Here is a 10,679-nt window from a genome sequence, read left to right as displayed (position 1 = left end):
CTGAGGTATGTCTTTATGGTGGGAATTTTGATGCTCAGGAACCGGAAGATATGAAGCTTGAAACTGTTGCGATGTCGAATGATGGGAAGGGCAGGTTGAAGTTATGATGGAATGAACGGACCGTGTTTCGAGCAGTCCAATAGGAGGACAATGTGCTTGCTGCACGGCTATTTATAGTCACTTCTTGGGAGATGCTGATGAGTTCTGCGATGCTGGGGTTTAGATCTTGAACATCGTGGCTGACAATGGAGGAACTGGGGTCGGAGCTGCTTCTTCTTGGGGCGCCAAGGCTCTGAATGTCTTCGGCCGTAATATCCCCCAAAACTGGCAGAAAGGGCGGCATCTGTGAAGAGCTGAACGCCATCGGGGTGGGACAGCTGATCGTCATAGAAGAAGGTGATGCCGTTCCAGTTAACGAGTTAGCAAGAAGCAGAGACTGAGTTGAGGAGTGATGGTTTAGATGCAGAGAGTGAAAGCAAGTGAGAGATAAAGGAGCAGTCTTGAGGGATTATGCATAGAGCAAAGTTTAAGTGTCCCAACAGGGAGAATAACTGCCATTTGGAGCAAGTGGGAGCAAGGAGAAAGTTTTGGAGGAGAAGGGTGATGTGACTGAGCTTTTCGATGGGCAGGGAGGCCTGGAAACGTTCAGTGTCGAGGGTTATCCCGAGGAACCCCGGAGATGTTGTGCCTCTTCTGAGAGTGAATCGAAGAGCTTGGGGCTGCTTTTGCAACCGAAGGTCAGTCTGATGGTGAAATAATAAGCACCCCTCCAGGTGGCAGAAGTTGGGGTGAATCGGCAAGACCTTAAAGGCACTTGTGATGCCGGCTTTAGAAAGCCATTGCGTCTCTGCCGGCGAGTTTAATGAGAGAAATGGCATGGTTCACTGTTGAGTATTTGAGAGAGTAGTTGTCGCTGGGAATGAGGATATTTATGCTTGAAATCTGACTGCAGTGGGGAGCAGAAAGATCGATGATGATGATGCACTTTTGGCCTGAACATTTCCTGGTGGCGATGCCCAGAGGGTTGATGCAAAAGAGGGAAAAGGGAGGTTCGGGGAAAGGTCCGATCATGAAACCCTCCCTGACTTCCTTGGCAAGCAGGTTGTCGACGGTTTCTGGGTCTTTGAGTGCTGACTGCAGGTTTTTTTAAGTGCAAGAAACCGATTGCTGGGCAACGATCCCTGGGTGGAAGCCTTCTGAGAAACCTTTTACTGAGAAGTTGACAAAGTCTGGGTTAGAGTGATTTTTTAAGGCATCTTTTAGTGCTGGAATGTGGATGGGTGTAGAGGCTGATGGAGCTAGTCATGGCTTGGTGGGGTTGTGGGGGCATGCGGGGCGGGAATGGCTGCCTTTTTCTTCTGGATGTGGTACTGATAGAATCCAGTGCCGCCAAATCGTAACGCAAGGTCGAGAATAATGGTCAGATAGGAGTCAAACTCTTGTCTTCGGGAGGAAAAAAGCGGTGCAGAGGACGTCTCTGTATAACGAGAAAGCTAGTGCAAACTCGACCAGAGTGAGCTCGTTCGACCGAGAAGGGGCCACACCACGTATAACAATGGAACCGCCGTAGCCATCAATCACCCTAGGAAGAGCAGGTTGCGTGAGAGGAGGAAGAATGAGCTCAGCTAAATCTACATATTTACTGGGGATGATTTGTTGGCGAAGGTTAGCAGATACAGAAGAAGACATAGCTTGAAGAAATGGAGCCTGGGTGAAAAGGTTAGGCCGCCATTGGGCAGCTTCCGAGACTTCTGGTAATGCAAATTAAAATTAACAGCATTAACAGTAAAAAAGGGAGGATACAAAGATAATGACAAGCCACAGTTACATACCAAGTGCTCAATTCTCAGAGTTATCGGCCAGTAGGAGCATTCTGCAGCTACAGCCTCTGTACCCGTTCACATGGGGAGCAAAATAAGAATGTACAAGTAATCGATGGAGGGAAGGCTTCTAAGAAAATAATCTGCAGGTGATCCATACAAAGCACGACTAGCATCAATCAATATAGTCAATTAAGAACAAGGAGAAATGGGCGTGTACGGCAAGAGTACAACAACAAAGTCAAACAGAAAAGCAAATTAAATTCTCGAAGCACATATCAAATATTAAATTTACTAAGGATGGAAATATTAGAGTGGTTTCCTATCTAGGACTTCTAAAGTTTGATTGTAAAGAAGTTTGTTAGATTTTAATGTTGTCGTACTCACCTGGGACCAGCAGGAGATACAATAGTTTATATGAGAGAATATGATAGTATTTAGGCACATGCTCTGTCACGGTCTGTGTTGGCAGACCGTGGGGGTATGGGGAAAAGGAGGACCCAGGCGCGGCGCTCTATGTGTAGACAGTGCGTTTATTTACAGTGAGGTAACAGATGCACAATAAATCCCCTTTGCTCCCTAGACTCCCATGTGTGTGTTCCCCTCCGACGTCCATGCTCGTGCTCCCGGCAGTTGTGTTTCTGCACACCCTTCTGGTCCCTCGTTCCACCTGTAGGACAATAACAGAAGCAGCCGTTAAACACTGAACCCGCGCGCACACACGATCCGCACTTCCTAATACTACACACACTGACTTGAAGTCTTAGCTTAATGATCCTGCACCGGTGGGAGCTCCAATACTCTCCTAAGTAGCTCCCCCGACGAGCCCTGATCACCAACAGGTGTGTGGCAGTAACTTCAGGTGTGGCCAGTCCTCCTGCAGGGCCACATCCATCAGGCCTGCATGTGGCTGTCCTCCAACCACACATGTACACGCCCACACCCTGCCTATACATATAAGTGGAACACAGAAGCATAGTGCAGAAAAACACACATCCCCAAATAATAATAATAATAATAATAATAATAATAATAATAATAATAATCCCTAATCGGTGTTTTTTTTCCCTGAGATATCATACACTTTGGATTCTAGCCAATCATTTTACCTTTGCAAGCGTAGTAGGCGGGCCCAGGTACGTACGTTCTTTTAGAGCAGAGCTACAGATTAAAAATGCCCAAGGCGAAGCGGTCAAATGTCTGGCTGTACTTCACGGCAAAAGATGCAAACTCAGCAGCCTGCAACAAGTGCTTTAAGGTGATACTGTGAAAAGGAGGTAACACCTCGAATCTGATGAAACACCTGGCGACGTATAGCATTTTGTTAAAGCCGAGAAATGCACCGGCTTTTGCGAGACCTCACACCGTGCACATCTACTGCGGGTGTGGTGCCTGTTATCGGGCCCGGAGTTAGCAACATCCCCCAATAACCCGAAGAGGAGAGTCCTGGCCCCTAGCCCTGCCAGTGTAGCAGAAATGATGAGGATGATGATGCAGCAGCAGCCGTTCTTCTCTGCGTGAGTAGCTTAATGTTGTTCGTGTGTAATTTACGTTGAGTAGGCTAACCATGTTATTACATTAATGCATGTAAGGTGAACTAGCAAACACCGCCGTAGTTACATGTGGCCGTCTTCTTGTTTGATGGCAGATACTCCCTTCACCCTGGCCAAAAAAGGATAAAATGACCAAAGAAAAAGTGGAAAACAGTTAAACATGAGAGGTTTTTAGACAAAGTTTGTTTTTTTTCCATTGTTTAAGCACTGCTTCCAGCCAAGAGTGATACCATATATGCCCCATAGCTGCAGAAAAGGTTAACATTGTTATCTTTTAACAACAGCTAAACATGAGATGTGTTTGGACAAAGATTGTGTTCTCCATTCTTTAAGCACCAGTTCCAGCACCGTTTAAGCAGCGGCACCGTATTTATCTGCAACACCAGATAAAGGCCAGTCTGTGAAAATATTGTCGGACATAAACCACAAATGACTGAGAGGGAAGCACTCCTCTGTAAAGCCAATGAAGTGGCTAATCAATCTCTCAAAACTGAAGTTTCCCAGTTTTGAGAGAAAACCATTTCATATCACTGTAATGGTAAATGGCCTGTATTTGTATTGCCGTTTTCTAGTCCCTAAGGACCCCAAAGCGCTTTACACAACCTGTCATCCACCCATTCACACACACATTCACACACTGGTGTGAATGTGTGTGTGTGCATCCCCCCTTCGTGCATCCCCCCTTCGATCCCTCAAAGGGGGGATGCTGAAGTGCACCAAGATCTAAATCAAATACCCATGGCGGAACTGGGCCCAGACCTGCAAACTGCCACCCTTAAGAAAACAGAAAATTAATATTGATTTATTCCCACTGACTGCTGAATAACCAGCATGAGCTGCCTTGAGTGCTGCCATTTTACCATGCAGGGTAATAGCTGATTTGTCCTAAAAGGTATGAGCAGGTAGCTCTAGTGAATGGTGCATAAGACTCATGCATAATTAGTGCCACCAGCCCAGGCAAACGTCAGGAAAAGAGCCTTAGGATATGCACATAATCTTTACTTTTTATTCTTGGAAGGGTGGCAAGGAGAAAGCCTCTGCTCTCTAAAAGAAGCTCAGCAGCAGGGTGTAGGTTTGCAAAGTTGCATCTGAACAAACCACAAAAGCCGTTTATCATTATGTGTTTCTTTTCAACCCGTTCTCACTCCCAAAGCGTAACATTTTACGCTAGGTGACAAATCGTCACCATATTACGTTTTCGGCTACCCACCACGTTCCTAAATGACGACCTCGGAAAAAAGAGGACATATGAGAACCGTCTGGACTGAATCTACACATGTTCGCTCTTTTTCTTCACATCGCTTAGAAACACGCTATTTAACATCATTAAAGTCCTGGTTAAGGTCAGGAATAAGGTTATGGTTAGGGCTAGGGATAAGGTTAGGTTTAGGGCTGGAATGTCTATAACCGCGGGAGCGTCATTCACTGGATTCCAGCCATAACCCGCCGCGTACCATAAGAACGCCGAAGGTCTCCTTTCGCGTTCCTCAGGAACGCCGCGGGACGTGACAAAACGTCGAAATGTGAGAACGCTCTGTTCTTTTTCTGCCACCTGCATGTTTTCGCCTCATCTCTTCTCATATAGGTGAACAAGGACACCTCTGGTTGTTCCACTCAGCAGATACTAGGGGTTTCTTGTGAGTTTTTCACTGGTGGGAGGTGGGAAGGGATTAACGTAGTCATAATATCTGAAAACAGGAAATTGGTTTTCTATAGAGGAGCAACAATGAAAACCTTTTTTTGCAGTTTATCACTTGTGGTCATTTTCAGAAAGTGTGATTAAAGTTCTGATTCGTTTTTAAGTCAAGTCTGACCAACAAACACCCACACAGCCCCCAAGAAGCAGAACTTTATGAAACTATTTGAAAAAAAAAAAAAAAAAAAACACCAAACGGATTTGGTTTCTCTTCACGTTTAATGTGTTAACACTGAACTTGACAGTACATGTAATTATCGTATGTTAAAGCACACTTTCTACTCCAAAACTGTTGGGTGTGGCTGTGTGCAGACAGGAATAGGACCCAAGGTGCAGACTCCGGAGACAGAACTTAAACCAAAACAGCTTTAATGCTGAACTCAAACATAACATAACTGGGGGAAAAAGGTCAAAAATAAACTAACACCAGCAGATTGACAAAACACACAGCAAAATAAACGGTAGATCGCGACACGGACACAGAGAAACACAGGGCTTAAATACACAGAGGGAGCAATCAGGGAATGGGTAACAGGAGGGAAACACAGCTGGGGCAAATCAGGCCTAACGAGACAAGGGGAAGCAAAACCAGACACATTAACATCAGACATGGACTTTCAAAGTAAAACAGGAAACACATAACACAGACTGAACAAAGACACAGACTCGCACGCACTGCAACAGAGGGAACAGAGACGTGGGACCAGGGCAGACACAAACACTGACTGGACACGGGGATATAGCCACTAAGGACACACAGAGACGCGAACTAGACAAGGGGATACAGCTGACAGGGGAGACAGAGCAGCTAGAGAAGACAGAGACATAAACTATAAGACAGAACTCAAAGAAACCAAAGACTAGAAAGTATAAATAATATAATAAACTCAAAACCCCTGGGTCAACGACCCAGGCATCCTAACAAAAACAAGAAAACACTGAATGTAAGAAAAACAAAGGAAAAGCAACCTGACAGTCACAGTGTTGTTTTAAAACACTTCTAACACTGGAGGGAACTTCCATTTGAGGCTACAACTTCTGAATGCCTAAACTGAAGACGAACGCTTCAATCAAACAAAAAATCTTCACAGTTACTGGAATACATGTTCATTCCTCAACAGTGTAGTTTCACAGATCAAATGAATAATGCCACACATATGTAGAAATGTATTTTAAATGTTCTGAAGCAAACAAAGCACCATTCTGAAAAAGGTTTGGAAGCTGGGTCTGTCACGGCTGAGCAGCTGGTGTGTTTGCAGTGTGGACCTAAACACACCGGCTGCTCAGCCATGAAAGTGAAAAATGTAAATAACAACAGGATGCAATGATTTGCAAAGACCTCAAAGTCAATCTATTGTTAACAATACTCTAAAAATAACACAAGCAGAGATGCTCAGACCTCCCACCTCTCCTGGCCACCTAGCTCTTCTGGGTTCAGGAGCCTCAGCACACCTCGAAGGTGTCCAGGAGCAATCCTTGTTAGATGCTCAAACTACCTCAGACAGCTCAGTGCAATGTGGAGGAGCAGCATCTCTACTCCGAGTCATTCACTGACTGTATCTTGAAGGGAAACCCTGACACCCTCTGAAGGAAGACTATTTGAGTCTTGTCAATCTCTTGGTTACCACCTGGAGCTTGTGAGGGTAGAAATGTAAAACTTAACATTTTTTTAAATTGGTTTTACAATTCCCACACTTACATAAAGAGCCCTAAATGAATGATCTCCAGGCCGTTCATCTCAACTTCTTGTTACACACTCAGCTGCTTGCAGTCTTCAGTACCAGGCTCAAAATGGATTAATACATTTTGAGCCCCTCACAGACTAAATGGGGGGACAGAGGCTTTGGAGCTGGGACTCTTTTGTTATGATTGTTTTTGAGTTCAGTTTTTTTCTATTCTGAACATGCAGTTTTGTTTGTTTGGTGCAATTAGCTCAGTTTTTTAAATTATATTTTATAGATATTTTCATAATTTTTACTTTTTTCCAGCTTGCTGTTTCATGATGCCTGTTAAAGCCAATCTTTAAATAAACTTGACTTACTTAAGCTTTGAATGTGTTCAGAATAGCATAAACAACCAGACAGCTAAAAAAACCTGTTAAACAGATGCAAACAGAGACAGAACAAATAAATATTTAAAGGTTTTAACAACAGCTTTGAATTCTGGCATATCCACCTTAAATCCTAAACCACCTTAAAGCAGGTTTGGCTAAAGGTTGTCACATCTTTGGGTCCATCTGAGCTCAGAAGCAGAGCAGATTGTTTCTGACTGAAATTAATCTCACTGCATTTCTGATGTTTGTCAAGTTTGTGGATTTTTGCGACAGGAAGAAAGAAATCCTCCCACAAGCAGAGGAGCAGAAAGTCCTGAGACATCAGACTGACCTCTGTCCACAAAATCTGAATCCACCAGGTATCATCCACCTGTCCAGGTGTGTCCATCAGCTTTGAGGCAGTGACAGCTGAGGAACCTGCAGTTTGTAGTAAGTGCTCTCTGTAGCAGGAGCAGCAGATCGACGGGGGAGCTGGATCTCCTCGTACTGAAACACAACAGCAGCACTGAGTACAGGACAAAGTAGCACTGAAGGAGAACAATGAGCATGAGCTGCAGGGTCACCTGTACACTTTGAGTTACCAGTGGAGCCTCCAGCCTCTCACTGGTCCCAGCTGGAGGGAGGTTTGCCTGATACTTGCTGATTCTCCTCTTCAGAGACAACGATACACAACTCAGACCTGCCAACAGACCATCAGAGGAGTCACTTCACCATCACATTCACATCAGCACTCATCACATACAACACATTTCTCCACTGTGCAGAGAAACCTTTCAACATCTGGCACAGCAGAAGCACAGCTGAAACATCTGGGAGAACACAAAGAGAGGAAGTTGAGTTTTTAAACTGTGACTGGAAGCTGCTGCAGGTCTGAACTACACTCTGATCAGAAACAAGTATGAGCTCTAATTCACAGTAACACTGATCTCTTTCCACACAAACAGCAAACTGCTGCTCTGCTTGGAAGGTGAAACTCTAAAAGAACATGAGCTTATATCTCACACTCTAAATAAAAGACAAGAAAAACATTCAAAAGTTAAACTTTCAGCCTTCAGGAAGTCCAGTTAGCTCCTCCTCCCCCAATATGTGACACCTGTCTGTAAAAGCTCCTTCCTCTGACTCTCTCTCAGCCAGCAGGCTCTGCAGGGCCTCAGTGTCCCCACACACATTATTACTTCTTTCATCCATTGTTATTAAAATATTTAAACCTTATTTTTTGATTTTTATGAGATCTCTGCAGCTCCACCTTTAATATGAACATGTGGTCATGCATTTAAGAACAATAAGAAAAGCATAATAAGTATTTCACTAGCTGGGCCCACGACCGCATTTTAGGTTTGACAGCGTTTTACTAGGTAAAGCAGGTGAATGCTTGGACATGAATTGAGCTGCGGTTCGGGGAACACCTCGAAGGGGACGGGCGACGGCTCCCGGGCCTGGCAGGTTCCCAATGTAATAAATAAAAGTGAAGACGTTAAAGAATTGAAAAGAAGAAGGAGGGTGGGAGACGTAAACGAGAATGACAGCTTGCAGAACTGGGGGAACCTATGAGAACCGGAAGAAGCGTGTTTGGAGGCGTGGTCCCGCTCCTGAAATTCTGATACACTCCATTACAACAGGTCTTTAATTTAGGCCCCACAAAACTACCACTAAAGAACAATTTTAGATGATTGTGGTTTATATTAGTTTGTACTAATCATCAGAGCTGCAGCTGTGAAATACTGATACTACTGTAATTTTTTCACTAATTCATTTTTTTACATAACACATCGGCATCCATACATCAAGGACACTACTGATTATGAGTGATGACAATAATAGTCTAGCTAAATCTTTTGCAGATCTTTAACTTGAGCTCAAACATGTTTCAAAAAATAGCTTCATTACTTCTCTGAAACGCGATCTGATGGTCACACGTCTGCACCTCTAAATGCACCACGATGTTGCACGCTGTGGAGGTGTGCTGATATTAATAGAAGAGCAGAGAGACCACAAAGATTTAGAGAAAGAAACAGACTCACAGATTACCACAAGAACGAGTGCAGCATTCAGGCTCAGAGAGATGAAAACGACACGATCACTCTGCAATGCATTCTTGTTAGATTGCTGGTCTGGGCGGTTACTGTCAGTGACTGTGACAGATGTTGCAGACACAGCTGGAGAGAGAGACAGATTGCCAAAGAAATTAATGAGTGTATGAAGAAACTCTTAAAGAAGCAAACTGAGCTGACATCTGAGGCTTTTTCAGATGATTAGTTTAAGATGTTTGTGATCTGCATTTTAAAAGTTTGAGATTAAGTTGTGAACTGGCCCAGCCATCAACACCTTTTAACAAATTGGTTCCTTTGAAGCCTCAAAGTGTGGACGATTGTCGGGCTGTGTGTTACACAAAGGTACAAAGTTACTGTAAGAAGCTGCCTTGAGTTTCAGTGACGACCTCTCAGACACTGACTAAAGGAACAAAATTGACCTGGTTGTAAGAACACAGAGTTCTGCATAACATTTGAAGCCTGTTTATTTTCAAAGGTCTAGACCGATCTGACACTTAAAACAGTCGGGGTGGCTGTAGCTCAGCAGGTCACCTGCTGATTATAAGGTTGGTTCGATCCCTGAAACTGAAACACAGAATGTAACTAGGAAAACACGAGGAAGACACTTGTTTTTAGGAACTACATGATGTTGTCTTTCAGTCTCAGACATGCTTGTTAGTCTCACAGTTGTTCTTGTGTAAGATTTTTTTTCAGGTTTACAAGACAGAGCGTGATCACAGGAAATAAGATCCTGGCCTTAACGGGTCAAAAATGGACAATTTGTTGTTATCCAGACACACTGATTCTATTTAATGACGTCTTCCTTTAGCTGACAGATGTATGTAGCCAAACTATGTGAAACTTCAGGTGTGACATTTAGCTTTGGACATATTTCTGCTTCTGTAGTTTTCAGCATTACAGTAAAAACCCCCAAAACTTTTACTAACCTGAGACGAGGCTGAAAGTCTCCACAAACTGAATGCTGCCTCCTCTCTTGATGCCACAGAAGTAAAGCCTGCAGTCCTCTGTTCTGAAGTTTTTAATCACGAGTTTGTTTCCCAGGATTGAAAATTTGGTTTCAAAACCAGGAGAGTAGTAGGTAGAGCCTGCTGAAGAAAAACTGCGGCCGATACCTGCTCTGAACTGACTGTAGATCTCCATGTACCAGTGGATCTCTGATGTCTGATTGGAGCAGGTTAGAGTGACATTGGTCCCCAGCTCTCCTCTGACCTCGGTCACGTTCTCGGCCTCTGCACAGAGCAGAAGCAGGATCATCCACAGGAGAACCATGATCAGCTTCAGCATCCACAACAAGACGGAGTCGTCTGAAAGCAGCTCAGCTCTGATGGACTCTGACACAGAAGTGCTCTACACTTCCTACTTCAGGCGGTGATTATGTCGTGTGCAACACCTTAAGACAAACCACAAATACCAAGTAACTCTACAGGAAGTGAAACTTGTGGGAAGGACAAAACACAAGGGGAATAAAATGTCATTCCAATACAGCACATTTTAATTGAAATCCTA

General features: G+C 44.0%; 1 protein-coding gene across 1 annotated transcript; it reads right to left on the bottom strand.

The window, feature by feature from the left end:
* Positions 1-7,509: 7,509 nt before the first annotated feature.
* LOC146607921 (uncharacterized) lies at positions 7,510-10,457 on the bottom strand. Its single transcript, XM_085348969.1, has 4 exons — positions 10,100-10,457; positions 9,144-9,278; positions 7,704-7,801; positions 7,510-7,608 (listed from the first exon to the last, which is right to left on the bottom strand). The coding sequence occupies exons 1-4, from the start codon at positions 10,455-10,457 to the stop codon at positions 7,510-7,512; spliced, it is 690 nt and encodes a 229-aa protein (XP_085205095.1).
* Positions 10,458-10,679: the final 222 nt, after the last annotated feature.

Source organism: Diplotaxodon limnothrissa, linkage group LG23, assembly GCF_057381915.1.
Source record: "Diplotaxodon limnothrissa isolate DT_005_m linkage group LG23, D_limnothrissa_male_GT1.1, whole genome shotgun sequence".
NCBI classification, from domain to species: domain Eukaryota; kingdom Metazoa; phylum Chordata; class Actinopteri; order Cichliformes; family Cichlidae; genus Diplotaxodon; species Diplotaxodon limnothrissa.
The sequence above is the reverse complement of the archived record's forward strand: the minus strand, read 5'-3'. Positions and strand labels throughout refer to the sequence as shown.

What these genes read in the sequence shown, in the direction of transcription:
- LOC146607921 (XM_085348969.1), bottom strand. Translation starts at nt 10,457, where the DNA reads ATGCTGAAGCTGATCATGGTTCTCCTGTGGATGATCCTGCTTCTGCTC. An exon ending in GACTTTCAGCCTCGTCTCAG is followed by an intron (nt 9,279 to 10,099) that starts GTTAGTAAAAGT and finishes CTCTCTCTCCAG; the next exon opens with CTGTGTCTGCAACATCTGTC. An exon ending in AGAGGCTGGAGGCTCCACTG is followed by an intron (nt 7,609 to 7,703) that starts GTAACTCAAAGT and finishes GTTGTGTTTCAG; the next exon opens with TACGAGGAGATCCAGCTCCC.